Source organism: Rhinoraja longicauda, chromosome 10, assembly GCF_053455715.1.
Source record: "Rhinoraja longicauda isolate Sanriku21f chromosome 10, sRhiLon1.1, whole genome shotgun sequence".
Taxonomy (NCBI): Eukaryota; Metazoa; Chordata; class Chondrichthyes; order Rajiformes; family Arhynchobatidae; genus Rhinoraja; species Rhinoraja longicauda.
Genome location: NC_135962.1, coordinates 28,200,198 through 28,219,782, shown reverse-complemented (window position 1 = coordinate 28,219,782; position 19,585 = coordinate 28,200,198). Strand labels below are relative to the sequence as shown.

Below are 19,585 nucleotides of genomic sequence, written 5' to 3'. Positions count from 1 at the left end.
CTTTGGAGTGTGGGAGGAAACCGAAGATCTCAGAGCAAACCCACGTGGTCATGGGGAGAATATACAAACTCCGTACAGACAGCACCCGTAATTGGGATCGAACCCAGGTCACCGGGGCTACAAGCGCTGTAAGGCAGCAACTCTACCGTTGCGCCACTGTGGCCGCCCTAAGTTGTGATCATCTACGTTGTTATCTCCTTATGTAATGTCATACCAATTTTTTTTGTGAGAGGTTTTGGCGCATAAGAGGCATTATTTGAGTAAAGGTAGCTTCTAGTGTGTGAAAGCAGTACAACTTTCCATAGAATGCATGGTATTGACAAATAATAATTGAAGATTGACATGATTTCAAATTTTAAAACATCGTTGTGAAAGTCGTCGAAATGGTCAATTTGAAAATTTCTATTCCTTGCTCAGACTTATGAATACCATCACACAATCTGAAGAAACAAGCCAGGAACTGTCACGTACCTTGCTCCCAGAAAGCATGATCAGTCATTTGAAAAGTGAATACTTTTCCGCTTTGCAGGTAAAATGTTAATCACATCCTTACATTAAAAAATGGTCGAACTATCACCAAAGTTCCAACAACTACTGTTGCAATTCTTTGTAGATTACCTTTTAGTAACATTAATCATTGCATAACATATGATTTCAGTTGCTTTTTTGATTTTTAGTCAGATGCTCGAATGCACATGGCAAAGAGTCTCCATATAGAAGAGGAGAATTGGAGAAGTGAAGAAGAGCCCATTGTGCTGAATGAGCATTATCACAGCGAATTACCTATCGACATAATCCAGGTACACCAAATGAAACCCATGTACAAACATTGGCAATACATAGCTCACGAAACTGGATGTGTTTTTATTATGAGAAACTAGGAAAAACCTTCTTATTTCAGTGAGCTTTCACCTAGAACCTGTAGCTAGGTGAAATTAAGCAGGTGAACTATTTTTACATGCAACTAAATAATGCCTTCAAAGACTAAGCATCCATAAAAATAGACACAAAGTGCTCGAATTACCCTGTCGGTCAGGCAGCACTTCTTAAGAACATGTATGGGTGATGTTTCGGTTTGAGACCCTTCATTGTAACCAGAATTTGCAGTTCCTTGTTTCTATTACGCATCCAATAAAATGCTTTGATTTTATTTCATCAAAGCCTTGAAACAACCAATTACTATTAAAAATCAATTAGTAACATTTACAGCCTAGTTTAGTCCGTGTCGCTACAAAGATAAAAATTGCTGGAATGGTAGACATTACTTTCAATTTAGTAAACTACACAAATTACACTATTTTTCCTGCTGTTTATTTACTCCATCTGTCCACACCATTTTAAGACAAGGAATGACTATTATTTTTACATGCTATAATTTTAGCATATTGATCCATTGATTCCAAATAAATAAGGCAATTGCTACTCTTTACCCACTAATAATTGAATGTGTTTTTCTTATTTTGTCTTTTTCAGATAATTGAGAGTGCTTTCCAGGACACCAGAACTCTTACTAATGAAATGTCCAACAGGGCACTAGACATTATGCTAGAGGAAGCACATTCCTTCCTGGAATGGTAAAGTAGTTCAGTAATATAGATTACATCAAAATTCTTCTCATATTTAAATCATGACTTCAAAACTACAGAGGTTTATTGAGAATAATAAAAATCAAGAATTTTACATTTCCTGATCTCTGAGCAACGTATTTGAATGGTTTTTTTCAATCTTAAATAATTGTATTGCAGACCTTATGTACATTTGAAACTAACAAATTAGATTTCAAAATGAGATGCATAGTTTTTAGATTAGTATAAGAAGGTATCCTTGGTATGGAATCGTATGGAAGGTGCATTCCCAATCTCGTTGTACCCCTGTACAATGACAATAAAGATATATTGTATTGTATTGTATTGTATTGTACTAATAATGACTTCTTGATCAGTAAGGGGGTCAGGGATAATGGGAAGAAGATAACGGAAGATTGGCCAAATACTCTAATTCTGCTCCTGTAACTTATGAATTAAATTTTTAAAGAAAAAGTCTTAAGGCTCAAATTTACCCACATAAATAAGAATACTACATTCGACACCCAAAATGTAGTCAAGTGTTGTTGGCATCCACTGATCACAAAGGTCCTTAAACGGACCAGCATTAGCTGCTCCTTCTCTAGAATCACGTGGGATCAGCCAGAGCCAAGCAAGAGTGCAACAGTGAGAAGCAAGATCTAAACATGCCACGTCTAACTTCGATTTATAGACTGTCCAGGAGGAGACCCAAAGGACTTTCAACCTGCCGGCCTCATTCCTTATCAGGTAGACTACAATGAGAAGGTGAGGAGTGGGCAGGCCGGAATAATAAAAGAGGGGCTACAATCTTCCATGCTCATTGGAAATGTGGAACATAGAGTAATCCAGATTGTGAAGGCTGTAGGAGACACAGAGTCTATGAACTAATTTAAAAAATAATTTGACTGAATTGTTCAAATCATGCTATCATAACACAAATTTGTGATGAAATAAAATGAAAGCATTTTATGGGATGCATATTTGTCATGTGCTTGAACTTAGAAGGCTTTATTTAGTATAATTGAAAAAAGAGCTCTCCTGCCTAATTTAATCCAACTATGTGTTCTGATGAGAGGCAGTTGAAATATGAACTTTTTTTCCCAGCTTCTAATCGAAAACAAATGCAGTTTGGGGAAATTCCAGCTTCTAATCGAAAACAAATGCAGTTTAGGGAACTGGCAAAGATACTGATGTTCATTTCACTGGAAAGCTGTAATAATTTCAGAACGAGGCCAAGTAATGCCGCGTTCCCATTCAAAATATTCCATTATGTTAAATGAGAACTGCCGCTGGAATGCCTTGAGGTTGTAGTTCAACAAGAAGAAAATATATATTTTTACGAAATAAGATACATGCGAAATTATAAACTGTCAAGAATTAATTTTAAACTAGATTGCAAGAACCTCTTCCCATCTACTGGAGTTTAGTCCACCGTTCTTTGGCATTAAACCGCAACGTTCATTTGACTACATTGACCAAAAGACTAATCTACACTAAGATGATTCTATGACTCTAAAATGAAGAGTTATAAAATGAATCTCTGCTGATCTCAGTAGCAGCAAATTTAAAAAAACATACCCTGAAAGGAAGGGGACATACTTAACAGTACAAAAAATTAACACGCCAATCACCAGAATTATTATTGGAATGGTAGGTTTGTCATAAGAGGAGATGAAGTAGTTTAGGCCTGAATTGTTTTCAATTTAGAAGAGTGACAGAAAGCATTAATGATTTCCACCACCCTATATTTAAAAATGTTTTTAGTTTTGTATTAGTTTTATACAGCATGGAAACAGGCCTTTAGATCCACTGAGTCCACGCCAAATATCGATCACCTGTTCTCACTATTTCTATGTTCTCCCACTTTCTCATCCACTCCCAACACACTGCAGGTAATTTTAAAAGGCCAATTAAGCTACAAATCCTCACTTTTTTAGGATGTGGGAGGAAACCGTAACATCCAGAGGAAACCCAAGCAGTCAAAAGGAGAACATGCAAACTCCACACAGACAGCACCCGAGGTCAGGATCGAACCTGGATCTCTGGCACTGTGAGGCAGCAACTCTACCAGCTGTGCCACTCTGCCACCCTGATTTCAGTTCTTCAATAGTACATGGCTCTAATTTAAAAAGATTTGAGATCTATTGTTCTTGATACTTCCATCAAAAATAAATTTATTGTTAATTACCCCATTAAATCTTTTTAATATTTTAACATTCAATCACCCTTTAAACTTCTACTGTGAATGAACTTAATAAAATGGAGAAATCCAGTCAGTTAACCTTGATTAGTTAGGATTAAATTTTTAAAAAACACTATTGAGTTTGAGTATTGAGTTTGTGTGGTGATATAAATGTGTTTATACTTCAGTAATTCTTTTCTGTGATATGCTTAATAAGAAGTGAATTGCAAAATGTTTTTCAGCTTCCAGCGATCAGCAGAAGATTTTGAAAAATCCTATTTCAACAAACCAAATTTCATTTCCATTACAATTTTAATCATGAACTGTTGTGAAGTCATCAGGTAGGTTGTTAAAGCAGGGCAACATGATGTCAATCCATATAAAAGGCATAACTATAAATCTTTTGCTCATTGATTGATCTGTGGACAAATAAAGTACAAGAATCATTGAGTTATAGCGCTATGCAACACAGAAACAGACACTTCAGCCAAACTCATCCATACTGACAAAGTTGCCTGGCTGTGCAAGTGCCAATAGTCAAATAAGACCACGCTCTGTGACCACACTAACACAATGTAGAAATCAGCCTTCATTGAAATCATTATTACAGTGAAAGTGGAAAGAGAATCCTTAATTGTATAGAACTAAACCCATCATCCCAATAACACATGAAATATATCCAATGCTAAAATGTAATTTATTGTTTTTACCCTTTTTCCCATGGATCAATAGTATTCCATGGAAGAATGTCCCACATCTGATTTTGTTATCATATTCTCCCCTCTCCCCAACTTAGCCAAAGTCTTGCCAAAGGACTAATAGCAGTAATTTAGCTTGCACAAATTTCACAACTGATTTTGTAGAAGGCATATTTGAGAAGTGACAGGGACCGATATCTTGACTACATTCCATTTAGGGAGAATTTGGGGCTTTTTAATTCAAAATTAGAGCAAATTCAATTTCTGTTGGCAGCTGTCGGAGATTTAAAGTATGCTATTAATTCTTGGGGTTAAAATAATGAAAATCAACAAAGATACATGATGATACATGGTGGATGGATAATATGACAACTTTCTCCCTAATACATTATTATCCAAAAATAAAATGATCTACAATATGGTTACCTTTGTAAATGTCTCAAAGCACAGTTAAAGAAGGGTCTCGACGCGAAACGTCACCCATTCCTTCTCTTCTGAGATGCTGCCTGACCTGCTGAGTTACTCCAGCATTTTGTGATCACAGTTATATTGACAAAAACAGAATTATTGTTTTTAATGTTTTTTTCAGGAATTACATTGATACAAATGAGAAAATCACTAATGCAGAGATAAAGGAGAAAGTTCTATCTATTTTGAATGAAATGGAAAAGAAGAGAAAAGACATTTTGCTAAAGACCTTGTTTCGTAACTTAAAGGTATGTTGAAGACCCAGTCAGACAGATCTATCTTCTATCTATCTACCCTTATATATATATATATATATATATATATATATATATATATATATATTTGTATGTATGTATATATCTTGGAAATTGTGGAAATACAGCCAAAATGGTAAACCATAGCACCACAATTTTTGCACCACCTTAATCACCACACTCCTGCCGACTGTTGAAAACAAATTTTATTCAAATTGGTCGTATATGTTTTAAGTTAGAGAGATTTTAAAGTTTAAAACTTTCATTTCTAAGCATATTTTTTCAAATTGCTGTGCGTATGACGTCACCATAGGGCTCACACGGCCTCTCTCTTCACTCGCACAAACAAGATGGACACCATTAGCGGAGCTGTCCGCACGCAATCAGGGACTCCCCTCCTTTCCCCCCTCGCTTCTCTCCTCTCTCCCCTCGCTTCTCTCCCCTCTCGTACACCCGCCGCAGCCCGCCTCGAGTAGTTCCAGCTCGGCAGGGCCACATCCGCGGACGCGCTGCCTCCTCTTGAGTAGTCCAAGCTCAGCCAGGCCAGAGCCGCGCTGCCCGACTCGAGTAGTCGCCGCCAACGCTCCACGGAAGGGAGTGGGGGGTGAGTAGGTGGGGGGAAGGGTGGGGGTAGGAGGGAGGAAAGAGTGGGGGAGGATAGAGGGGGGTGGTGGGGAAAGGGGGGGGTGGGGAAGATTGGGACTGGGGGAGAAGAGAATGGGTGGGTTGGGGGGAGGAGAGAGTGGGGGAAAGGGGGTAGGGGAGGAGAGAGTGGGGGGAAGGGGGACAGTGGGGGTCAGGGAAGAGGGGAGAGTGGGGGGGAGGGGAGAGGGAAAGGAGGGAGGGTGGGAGAAGGGGAACAGTGATAGTGGGCATGGGGAGGAGGGGGAGGGTGGGGGGAGGAGAGAGGGGCTGTGGGGGGAAGGGGGGTGGTGGTGGGGGAAGAGTGTGGGTGGGGGGAAGGGGGACAGTGGGGGTCAGGGGAGAGTGGGGGTGGGGAAGAGGGGAGAGTGGGGGTGGGGGGAAAGGGGTGGGGGACAGTGAGAGTGGGGGGGGGAAGAGGGGCTGGGGAGGAGGGAATAGTGGGGGAAAGTGGGGGTGGGGAGGAGGGAATATTGGAGTGGGGGTAGAGTGGGGTGCGGGCAGGGAGAGTGGGAATGGGGGTGGAGGCAGGGCTGGGGGGAGTGGGGGTGGGGGCAGGGGAGGGGCAAGTGGGGGTACGTAGGGGGGATGGAGTGGGTCAGTGGGGGGAAGGGGGGTAAGGGGGATTGAGTGGGGGGGTTGAGAGTGCTACACCAATACAGGAGAGGCTTTGAGTCCAGAGCTCGCTCGCTCGCTCACTCACTCACTCACTCACTCACTCACTCACTCACTCACTCACTCACTCACTCACTCACTCACTCACACTCTCTCCTCTTCCCTGCCCCCCCCCCCCCCCCCCACGAGGAATGGGCCCAACTTGGTCTAGTATATTACTAAAACTCTCATGTTGTCTTGTTTGTTTGTTTGATTGTGCATACCCGAAATACAACCAAAACGATACACGATAGCACAACAATTTTAGGCCCATCTTACTCACCATTGGCCTGCGGTTCAAATGGTTGTTATATTTTAAAAGTTACTCACTTTTTAAACTTTAATAAATCACTTTTTAAACTTTAATAAATCCATTTTCCACTTTCCCTGCCGGTCAGTGGCGCCAGCGCAGTAATTCCTCCGTGTTCGACGTCACAATGAGAACCCAACGTGTCCGCGCCTGCGCAGTTGGGGCCCGTTGATCTAATACAGATGCCTCCCGACTTACGATGCTAGGGGGGGTTGAAGGGGGATGGAGTGGGTGAGTTGGGGGGAGGAGAAGGGAGGAGGTGGGGAGGGGAGAGTGCGAGACCTATGGAGAAGAGTTTTGGGCCCAACAGGTCCACCCTTTCCTAGTATCTAATAAAAAGGCTTTTGCAGAACTGTGGCAGTAACCTGCTTCTTACCATATTTCAAAATGTTGAGTAAGATTTTTCATTTTCTTTGGTGCATGATGCATACTTAACTTCAATGGGGTCAATCTGACATATTCTTTTAAAACAACTATTTAATGCACATTGTTTTTGAAAAATGCAAAAGAAAAGCATTAGATTCAGTTGAACGTGGAGGTATTTAGTTTTCCTCAGAGTTGGATTTTGTTAGAAGTGGATACTTGCACTGAAATAATTTTTGTCATCACAAAGTCCTTTATATTATTTCGTAGCCTCACTGTAAAAAGCTGGTGACAGAAAAATGGTTCAAGTCCTCAGATCCCATCGACAAAATACTTGAATTATTGGAGGAGCATCTTACAAGATTATTGAAATTAAAAGCACCACTGTATCAGGTATGAAACAAACAATCTAACTAGTGATATGACATATTGCGATTACCAGGGTTATCAAATCTACAGTAAAGATGGGCGGCACAATGGCACAGCTGGTAGAGCTGCTGCCTCGCGGCATCAGAGACGTGGGTTCGATCCTGACCTCGGGTGCTGTCTGTGTGTAGTTTGCATGTTCCTCCTGTGACCGTGTGGGTTTCCTCACAAATCTCAAAGACGTGCGTGTTTGTAGGTTAATTTGCCTCAGTAAGTTGCCCTTTATGTGTAGGGAGTAGATGAGAAAGTGGGATAACTTAGAACTAATGTACACAGCTGATCAATGGTTGGCGTGGACTCAGTGAGCTGAACGGATGTTTCCATGTTGTATCTCACCAAACTAAACCAACCTCTGCTTCAGGTTTTTACAATCAGCCTTTAACAGAATGCTGCAGTGCTACCAAAAAGGTCAACATATAAATAGCTCATTTGGTTTGGCACTGACCTCAAGTAGTCCAAGAATATATTCAGGCTCTCTTAACTAGCTTCATCTAGCACGGCAATATTCTTCGCTAAATCTCTGAAAGAGAGGATCAATTCCAGCAGAGGAGTTGAGGGCAGCATATATTAACCACTATCATATTGAATGGCGGGGAAGGCTTGGTTGACCCATTCTGCTCCTATTTTCTTGTGTCCTTGGAATACTTCATTAATTTTAGCCGAGAGAAGGAACAACATAATACTGAATCCCTACAATGATTCCTAACTCATGCTGAAGCTATCCATGTATGGGCGTTGAGTGAGGACAGAAATTAGTGTTGCTTCAATATTCAAAATTATTCCCAAAGTACAGATGTAGACATAAGGAACTGCAGATGCAGATTGGTTTATAAAGAAAGCCACAAAGTGCTGGAGTAAAGTAGAGGGTCAGGCAACATGGATAGGTGATGTTTCTTCAGAAGGTTTTCCTAGGACTCGCTGACTCCTAGGACAGCCTGACTCGCTGTTATTCCAGAACTTTGTGGGGTTTTTTCATCAAAGTGCAGACATCTATATACTAAAACTCTCGTTTGTTTGTTTGTTTGTTCCTGAACTACAGCCAAAATGGTTCACGATAGCGCGACAATTTTAGGCCCACCTTACTCACCGTCGTCCCTTTGGTGCTAATGGAAGAGGTTTCATTGAAATCTGTGTTATATTTTTAAAGTTATTCACATTTTAAAAGTTTAAATCTATCTCCTAGGGACGGAGGGAGGGAGGGGGGGGGGGGGGGAGGAGGGAGGGAGGGAGGGAGGGAGGGAGGGAGGGAGGGAGGGAGGGAGGGAGGGAGGGAGGGAGGGAGGGAGGAAGGAAGGAAGGAAGGAAGGAAGGAAGGAAGGAAGGAAGGAAGGAAGGAAGGAAGGAAGGAAGGAAGGAAGGAAGGAAGGAAGGAAGGAAGGAAGGAAGGAGGGAAGGAAGGAAGGAAGGAAGGAAGGAAGGTAGGAAGGAAGGAAGGAAGGGGGAGGGAAGGGGAGGTGGGAGGATAAGGGGGGGGTTGAGGGGGATGGAGTGGGGGGTAGAGGGGAGGGGGGAGTGGGGGAGGAGAGGGTGCTGCACCAATGCAGGAGAGGTTTGGGCCCAACGGGTCCACTTGGTCTAGTTGGTGCTAAAAAGCCTATAAAATATGTCAGTGCTCATATTTTCAAAAGTGGCCTAAGACCTGCAGTAGTAGCACAAAACAAAAACAGGAAGAAAACCGTGTCTTGAATGTTTTTCTTTAGTTTTAGAACTGGTATCCACAACTTACTCTAATTTTATGTTTGCTTTATTTTAAATAGAATCTATTGTGGGACATCCATAAGCAGCTCATTACAGAATACATAATAAGAATTATGAAGAAAAGGCTCTATTGCAAAACAGAAAATAAGCAGAAAAGTGTGGCAGATCAAATAGAGAATGAAGCTGTCCAGTTACAGAAACTCTTTACTTTTTATGTAAGTAAACTAGATATTTGCTATTATTCATTCTAGTATGATAACTTAAGTGATGGAAATTATTTAATATAGTGGAAGTATATTTTTCCCTTATCAATGATCTCTGAACTGTCCATTTGTAAAAGTTCAATTTTCTGTGCTATCAGACAACAACCACATTAGACACCTTCACGATGAAACGATGCCTTTTTATTCATGCATGCGGGTGTGGGGGAGCAAGCTTGAGTATGGCCAGAGGCATACTCACTGTCTCGCGTGGTCCCACACAATTACAGAGTGTTTCAAAGCACATTTATACAAAACACAAACAGCCTTGCAAATAGTCACGAGGTCAGTCACCTGCATAGTCATCATATTCCCTATGCTCAGCTTTAACATGACTGTATATGGACTTATCTTTCTTAACTGTATTACTCGTCATCAGTTCCCTGTTCTTTGTCCTCGTGTTTTCTGTTGTGTTTTAATGGTTCCCTCTATTAGTTATTAGCTAGCAATTTAAGATAAGCCAGACAAGTTTCTGCAGCATGTAATCTAGTTATGCCAGACATGTTTCTGCAGCATGTAATCTAATTACGCCAGATTTCATCATCCATCCCCTGGCCACGTACGCAATAACTCTTGGATTCCCTTTTCTCCTTTACACATTGTGCTAGGATTATGATGTGTCAATAATTATGATGTGTCAATCTACTTTCTCCCACTATTTTGCACTTGTACGCAGACATTATGAATACTGGCAGTCCCATTGTAAAGATTCCATTGCTGAGAACTGTCCATAAGCCGATTTATCCAGAAGTCAGAAACGTCCAGAGGAACTATTCTAACATCCTGTTTTATAGTATAACTCAGGTGATATTGCTCCACATGCATTCAATATAATTCTATCAGTTCATTGAATTGTTACCCTATTAATACCCATAATGTAACTAATGCGTAGTATTCTGTCATTAATGAATACCGTGTGACATTTTAATATTCTCCATTTTCCGGATATTTCAACCATTACTCCAACATCCCATTCCTGAAACTCAAATTTGCTAGGTAATGCTAACATACAAATTCTATCACTCCATAGCTTGAGTAATAATTCTATTTCTGTTGCTTAGTTTAGTTTAGTTTATCGCTACGTGTACCAAAGTACAGTGAAAAGCTTTTTGTTGCGCGCTGTCCAGTCAGCGGAAAGATTATGCATGTTTACAATCAAGTCATCCACAGTGTACAGATATGGGATAAAGGGAATAATGTTTAGTGCAAGGTAAAGTCCAATTAAAAATAGCCTGAGGGTCTCTAAAGAGGTAGATTGTAGTTTAGGACTGGTCTCCAGTTGTTGATAGGATGGTTCAGTTGCCTGATGACAGCTGGGATGAAGCTACCCCTGAATCTGGAGGTATATGTTTTCACATTTCTGCACCTCTTGCCTGATGGGATGGGGGAGAAGTGGGAGTGTCCAGGGTGAAACTCGGCCTTGATTATGCTGGTGGCTTTGCTGAAGCAATGTGAAGTGTAGATGGAGTCAATGGAATGGAGGTTGGTTTGTGTGATGGTCTGGGCTGTGTCCACAATTCTATGTAGTTTCTTGCGCTGATGGATGGAGCTGTTCCCAAACCGTGCCGTGATGCATCCCAATAAAATGCTTTCTACGGCGCATCTGTAGAGGTTGGTGAGAGTTGTTGGGGACATCTCTCACCAACTTCTACAAATGCACCCTTCAGTTATCCTTCAAGATATTTCTGGACTAAGCTCAATTGTGTTTCAACTCTTCCATGCCTTAGTAACCCACTATGTATATTTTCTGATTTAGCAAGGTTTGCCATATCAATATCTCATTGCTAAATTTGAGCAGCCTTACTTTTCCAGTTTCGTCAGTACTTCTTCATTCTCTCACTCATCTCAGCTGCACCATTTGCTGCTGGATGATATGGTGAAGTAGTGTATTAATATATCTTATTCTGTAAAGCTTTCAAAGAAATGAAAGCAAATGAGGATCATCATTTTGGACAAGGGTCTCGACCCGAAACGTCACCCATTCCTTCTCTCCTGAGATGCTGTCTGACCTGCTGAGCTACTCCAGCATTTTGTAAAATAAATACCTTCGATTTGTACCAGCATCTGCAGTTATTTTCTTACACATCATTCTGGACTAACTTCCCTGATAAAGCATGACATGCAAAAATAAATCTCAGATCTTAATAGTGCTTTGCAATTTCATGGTACATGCTCAAAAAAGGAAGAATATGTAAGGTTTACGATTAATTTGGGCTCTTGAGAAATATAAAGGAAGCAGAATAAAACTTAAACAGGGAATCATGAGGACAAAAACGGGTATTAAAATTTCTTTGGTGAGTAGGATTAAAGAATTTTATAATACCTTGGCATTATCCCAGAGAAAATTCCTAGGCATTAAAAACAAGAAGGTTACTTGGGATAGAGTGGAACCACTTATAGACAAGGAAGGGGATTAATGCCTGGAGCAAGAGGAAATCAGTGAGGTATTAAACAAGTACTTCATATCAGTATTCATCCAGGAGGACATAGAAGATAGCGAGATTAGAAAGGGTATGCTGAATTCTGGGGCATGATGATATTAAGGAGGAGGTGTTGGGCCTCTTGAAGAGCATTGTGGTGGATAAGTCCCCAGAGCCTGATGGGATCTATCCCAGGTTATTGAGGCAAGGGAAGAGATTTACGGGGCCTCGAAAAAGATCTTTGTATCTTCTTTAGCCACAGGAAAGGACACAAAGGACTGAAGAATTGCCACTGTTTTTCCTCTTTTTAAGAAGGGCAGTAGTGGCAAACCAAGGAGTTATAGGCCATTGAGCATTGTATTAGTGCTAGGGAAATTAATGGAGAAGATTCTGAGGGATAAAATCTTATTTCATCTGGAAAACCAAGACTTATTAGGGATAATAAGAGTCCCTTCATGCAGGGGAGGTCATGTCTTACACATTTGATTGACTTTTAGAGAAGGTGACAAAGATGATGAAGATAGGACATTGTATACATGGACTTCAGTAAACCTTTTGACAAGATCTCTCATGGTAGACTGATCCAGAAGAATAATGCACAGGCGATCCATGAAGACTTGGTAGATTGGATTCAAAGTTGGCTTGGCCATAAAAGACAGATGGTAGTGGTGGAGAGGTGTTACTCTGACTGGAAGTCTGACATGATATTCTGCAAGAATCAGTGCTGGGAACTCTGTTGTTTCATACATACATACATACATATACATACATGTACATACATACATAAATACATGCATACATACATACAGAAAGCCAGAAGAATGGAGGGTTTCTAATGTTGCGCCTTTATTTAATAAGGGTGCAGGAAAAAAAATGTAAATGTAGTTTGGACTCGAGGCAATGTGTTAAGGCAGCCTATAACTTAATTCTTTGGAGTTTAGGAGACTGAGGGGGTAATTTTATAGTGGTGTATAAAATCATGAGGGGCATGGATAAGGTGAATGCACAGTCCTTTTCCCAGGGTAGTGGAATCAAGAATGACAGGGCATATGTTTGTGAAAGGAGAAAGAATTTATAGGAACCCAAGGAGCAACAATTTTTTTTTACACAGATGATGATGCCTTTCTGGACTGAGCTGCCACAGGAAGTGGTTGAGGTCGGTTCAATGACAACATTTAAATATACATTTGGATAGATATATGGATACGAAAGGTGCAGAAGGTACAGAAGGGTATGAGTGAAAACCAGGCACATTGGACTGATGTAGATGGGCATCATGGACGTTGGACCAGCGGGACTGTAACCATGCTGCGTGTCTCTCTGACGCTCACCAGATGATGCTGATGCCTTTTCCAATCTGCAATCAAAGCTTCACAGTTTTATTTATCTAATGGGTGGATTGTTTTTGATTTTCATTTTTATAGCAGTCTGAAGATACATTTCCAGAGTCTGCACTCCTTAAAATCGCTGAAATCATCAGGCTTAAAGATATCAAAGCTATTACAGTGGAAGTTGCTGCACTCTTCCAAGACTTCCCAGATGTTAGGTAAGAACAGTCACTAAATTATAGTCACAACATTTGAAATTGTCAATGCAACTGAAGGTGATCTTTGAAGAGTGAATGGATTCTAATCCAAATAAAGAATTAATTTGGGCTCATTATTTAATTAGCTAAGAGTAAATGTTCATTCAGTAAGTGAATTATTTACAAAAGGCCAATTCGTGTGATGTGCTTTTTTAGATTTGAGACAATGGGGTACTCCCTCATGGGGAGTACCTAATGCAGAGGGAAAAGGTGTGAGTTGCTGGTGGTCTCAGAACTCATTATACAATCCCAGGGAAGATTATAAAATGAAAGTATCTTACTTCTATTTTTGTTACAGACATCACAGTTGATTGTGTGATAAAATGAATAACATAGTCATAGAGCTATACAGCATGGAAACAGGTCCTTGTGCCCAACTTGCTCATGTCGCCCAAGATGCCCCAACCACACTAGACTCACCTGCCTGTGTTTAGCCCATATCCCTCTAAACCTTTCCAATCTATGTACCTGTCCAAATCTCATAAAAGTTGTTATAGCACCTGCCTCAACTACCTCCTCTGGCAGCTCGTTCCATACACCCATCAACCTTTGTGTGAAAAAGTTGCCCCTTAGGTTCCTATTAAATCTTTCCCCTCTCACCTTAAACCTATGTCCTCTGGTTCTTGATTCCCCTACTCTTGGCAAATGTGCATCTACTCTATCTATTCCGCTCATGATCTAAAACACCACTATAAGTTCACCTCTCACCCTTTAATAGGATTAAAGATATTTTTAAAGAGATTGAAAAAGTTGTGTTCACAAGCATGAATCCGTTACGTGAAATTTGTGTCATTTAAAATTTATTTCTCAGCAACAGCACATTAGGATATTCCAAAGAAACATCTGATATTGTGATTCTATCTTCAGTGGACATGGAAAACTAGCTGTAATGTGGTGCTAGACTTGCCACATATCAATGTCAAAATCTTCAAGGAAATAATATTATACTATGATGGAAATTCCGATTCAGTTCAATGCTCTAAACAAGCATACAGGTCAAAATCCTTTATTTTAAGAACAGGTAATGCCGGAAATAAGCATCACCTGTGGAGAAAGAAATAATTAAAAATACCCAATCATAGGTCATTAATCTAAAAGAATAAATGTTTCTCTGTCTATAGATGCTGGCCAATCTGTTGACGTATTTCAGTTTATCCGATTTTATTTCAGCTTTCCAACTGACATTTGTCTTTCAAGATTTCATTGTTGTTATGTTTATCCAGAATTTTGAATGTTTAAGCTATTAATTCACAGCTTCATTGGGCAATAATCATTCATCATTGTAACTATTAAAACTGACTCACAGAATACTATTTTGGGCTGCACTTACCATTTATGTGATGCTTTTCACTGTACCTCGGTACACGTGACAATAAACTAAACTGAACTGAACTATATATGCTGCAGTTGTTATTATAGTCAAGTTATTTGGAGGATTCACTCTAATCCTATGTTCCATTCTCTGCAGAAAACAGCACATTGTAGCCATCTTGTACATTAAAGGGAACGTGAAAAAAACAGATGAAAAGGAGATTCTGAACATTCTTAATGCTCTCCTGAATGATGCAGATACTTTCATGGACATGAAACTTTTTACCACTTCTACCGTTCTATAGACTTTCTGAGAATCAAAACTTTACTGAACTGAGACACCATCATAATCTTTGTATATTTTGTAGTCTCATCATTTTCCAATGATTCATTTGTAAGGCAATGGCATTTCAAGTGCATGTTGTCAGTCCTATCGTATGTCTGATGTGGCACATTTGTTACAGCATAATTTACAGCATTGTGAATTTGTCACTTTCCTCAAACCACCAACCTTATGACTGAACGTCTTTCGAGAAATAGCGACATTTTCTTTGGCATATATTGTGGATTTTGTTTGATGTCTGAATGTACTTTACAACTTTTCTGACAAAGATGCATTTCTGGCCAAGTTATCACTGTGAGCTTGGGAAATACATGTTAAAAATGGTATGGTTCACCTGAATTTGGCACTCAGTAGGTAAATTAATTGGACAATAAGCCTTGGAGCTGGAGGTCATGTTTCAAATGGTAAGTTGCAGACAATGGAAGGCGTATGAACATTTATTTGCTGCTGTACAACCTTATTCATGGAACCACGGAGGGTGGGCAAGGAGTGGCGGATTATATTGTCAGAATTTGTTCTTCAGTTGGGGGAGGAGTAGTCAAATTGATTGAAAACTGGGAGGGAGGCAGGCAAACACGAAATAATACTATAATAATAAGAACAGAAAATACTGGAAACACTCAGAAGATCAGGTAGCATTTGTGAAAAGAGAAACAAAGTTAATATTTCAGGTAAAGACACTTCATCTGAACTAGAGAATAAATAAGTTAGATTAGTCTCTAAGATGGGCTTCCACCTTGAACTGAACGTGAAAGGCGCACAATTGAATTTCTTATAACAAGCTGCTGGTGAGAAAGATATTCCAAAAGCACAATTATGACTGTCTGCTGAAAGTATAGTAAATTGATATTTCTTATAGCAAAGCTGAAGCTACAGCTGAATGGAGTGGTTATTTAAGATGTCATTGCGTACTCCATGGTCAAATGTTAAATAATAAACCAGTTTAATAATTCACATTTGGCCTGATCTCGCTCAGACGGCCTTTGATGAGATTTAAACAATATGCATTCAAATGTTTGCTTCATTTCACAAGCGGTATTGTTACTGTGACCCCATTGAACTAGAGAATCGAGATCGGAATTGTAGCAACAGTTGACAGATTCTCTTTAAAGTGGAGTCAGTTTTTTGCTGTGTGCAAAACACAGTGCTGCACATGTTTGTGATTGGGAACTAAAATATCCAAACATACCCAAATATGTGGAACACTCACTCAGAAAACTTTTATCCCATTAATTTCTAAAAGATGTGAACCTAAAGGAGAAAGATCTTCATTTCTCCTTTAGTACGATGCACAGAACAGCAGACAATATCAGAAAAGTTATCTTGAACTCAAGGCAATGTTGATGTATATTCTGCTTATTTTAGCACACACAATACCAGTATTAACCGAGACTTCTGTAATTAAAGCTATTTTTAAGCATTTACTTCATGTGTTGTGGCACAGAGAAACATCTAATTATCTATAAGTAAAACAGCTAATTTAATGCACATTAACATTCAAAATGTCTTGCGCAACATTCCTTTGAAGCTGAGCTCTTAAATAATATTTACTCATTCTTTTACTAAGCCTTTAAAACTATTTTCTGCCTTATAACCATGAAGCAAAATTCATTTGTTTTCAAAAAAATGTTTCTGATTTGTTGTAATACTGACTTCAGGTATTTCTTTGCTAACCAACATTATACTTTCTGTTATTTGATTTCATTGGATAATGGATGTGCCTGTGCAGAACTTAACTCAACAGTTTGGTTTGTGAAGTGAAAATTCTTCAAATTATATTCCATGGCATTTTCACAGACGTTGTGTGGCATATTGTATGACAACAAAGACAGTTACCAAATGCAAAAACAGCAAATGCTGCACTCAGACGGTTAGACGGCACACTTGCAGAGAAATGCAGTAAAGGTTTCAGGTCCAGCCTGTTTGTCTGAACTGATTCTGTTTTTATTTCAGATTTCCAGTATATATGGTAATTTTTTAAATGTTTCATTAATCTATTGCTTCTGGAGTGAACCAATCTGTGACTATTGTGGAGAAAGGAATAGATGAGGAAAACCCATTTTTTAATATAAAAGCAAAAGTACTTTTATTTCATTCTGAACAAATGTCTGATTTTTAAGCATTGAATAACTTTTTTTGCATACTGGGACGTTGTGTTGTCCAATACTGTAGCAGAGGCTGATTGCTTGTACTAAAATAGTAGATAGAATAATATAAATTGAGAATGCTAAGCATTTACGGATATCAATAACAGTCTTTTCTAAGCACTATATTTTAAATATTGTTGTTTGCCATTACAATTAACATCATACACAAATTACAAGTCAACAAATGTGAATAATAAAACTACTTGATCCTATGTCTTGTTATGGTTTTTAAACATTTTCCTGATCTTCAGCATAAGTAATTCATGTTCATCATATAGTAACTGCTACATAAATACTTCGGTTTAGGAATTGACTGCATCAAAAATGTGTGCATAGTTTATAACAAACCGAAAAATGATACAGGCAACATATTATACAGTTAGTTACTACGTCAGGTTTTTAAATACATGAGTATACATATGTGCCCTAATATTCTACGATGTTATAGACATCCTGCCATAATTTTATCTGGAAGGTTACAAAAATGTGATTTTGTAATAGCTTTCCCCTCACTTATCTGTACCATCTTGTGGTTGGAAGTAATAATGTTATGATGTTATGATGGTTAACTCCACCAATGAAAAGTACAAACACTGGTTGGCATTCGTGCTATTTGAGCATCCCAATGTTATCATCTAGTTTCCAAACAACAAGGCATTCTCTATATTAACAGTGTCTGGTTGTCTACATTAGCTTACTAATACTGAATCTTTGGTAATAAAATCTATTTATTTATTACTTTTTTAGGAAATTATGCACTGCAGCAATATTATAGCTGGGTATTACTTTGAGTCGCGCAACCTCAGCAATATCTGATTGATTTTGATGTAGATACACTTGGTCAACCAGACAGAACATCAACATTAGGTTTCTTCAATGCCACAAATGTGCCTGAATATTATTTTCTATTTTTCCTGAAATGGAGGAAATATATTTCCTGAAGTACAACTTAAAGCTTTTAAAACAAATATGAAATTTTTAATCACTTTGGATATTTCGTGAAGTACATTTTTCCGTGGGACCTTACATAATAATCTAATGTTCCAGAAATCAATTGTATTACTTGCATTGAAAATCAAAAAACTGCAGATACACAAAACATAAAATAAAAACAGAAATGCTGCAGACAATCAGCAGGTCAGGCAGACGGGCCTAATTTCGGACTGGCATTTTATTTAAGCCAATTGAGACTTGAAATACTCAACATTTTAGTAGATCCTTCAAGGTCGAAGTTTCACCCAAAATCAAACCTTGGATTTCTGATGAGCAAAGGGTGTCTATTGCATTTCCTTCAAAGTGAAACTAGCTCTGTGCTCCACTGTAAAACATTTCAAAGTTTCATAAGTTCAGAAGACATAGAGCAGAATTACGCCATCTGGCCCATCGAATCTGCTCCGGCATTCCATCATGGTTCATCTATTTTTCCTTCTCATTCTCCCCATTCTCCTGCCTTCTCCTCTTAACCTTTGATACACTTACTAATCAGTCTGAAGAAGGGTCTCGACCCGAAACGTCACCCATTCCTTCTCTCCCGAGATGCTGCCTGACCTGCTGAGTTACTCCAGCATTTTGTGAAAAAACTATCAATCTCTACTTAAAAATACCCAAATGACAAGGCCTCTGCTGCCATCTGTGACATTGAATACCAAAGATTCATCATCTTCTGGCTAAAAATAATAAATCCTCCTCATCTCCATTCTAAAGGGACATCCTTTAATTCTGCGGCTGTGCCCGCTGGTCCAAGACACTCCCTCTACTGAAAACATCCTCTACACATCCACTATCAAGCCCTGACATGATAAACTATTCCACAAAAAAAAGCAACTTCCCAGTATCGAGGACCGAGCTATTCTCAGTCCACGATGTTAGGCAAGCCATGCTTCTTCAATGCAGACTACCAAAAAAGATATTCTACATCGAGTTCTATCACATTAAGAGATTACCAGGTGGATAGACATAATGCCGTCTGAAAAATGCAACATCTCCACTGATTCCTGGAATCCGCTAGCACATGATCAATCAAAGTGAAGAAGTGGCATTTAACTTGGTATTGAGAACCTGGAGCTCATGTATCAGGAATACACAAAAGTTCTGGGTAAGAAGTAGAGGGAGACCATCACCTCGCAAGCTATCCACCACATGTGAAGAGACCTGCCCCAATCGTGGAATGGTCAACAGTTCTTACCTTGATCTCATCTGCCACCTCAAGCCACAAAACCAGAGTCATTCTTGATACCAGGGACTGCCACAGAAGAAGTA

At 39.4% G+C, this 19,585-nt stretch overlaps 1 protein-coding gene across 1 annotated transcript in view; it reads left to right on the top strand.

Moving 5' to 3' along the window:
• LOC144597640 (tumor necrosis factor alpha-induced protein 2-like) overlaps positions 1-17,530 on the top strand; it is a 38,103-nt gene extending 20,573 nt beyond the window's left edge. The window contains exons 5-13 of the mRNA XM_078407155.1: positions 418-529; positions 678-800; positions 1,474-1,574; positions 3,990-4,088; positions 5,035-5,161; positions 7,407-7,529; positions 9,320-9,475; positions 13,365-13,486; positions 14,994-17,530. Coding sequence (XP_078263281.1) covers positions 418-529; positions 678-800; positions 1,474-1,574; positions 3,990-4,088; positions 5,035-5,161; positions 7,407-7,529; positions 9,320-9,475; positions 13,365-13,486; positions 14,994-15,141 — 1,111 coding nt within the window. The 3' untranslated portion in view covers positions 15,142-17,530. The remainder of the gene's footprint in view (positions 1-417; positions 530-677; positions 801-1,473; positions 1,575-3,989; positions 4,089-5,034; positions 5,162-7,406; positions 7,530-9,319; positions 9,476-13,364; positions 13,487-14,993) is intronic.
• Positions 17,531-19,585: the final 2,055 nt, after the last annotated feature.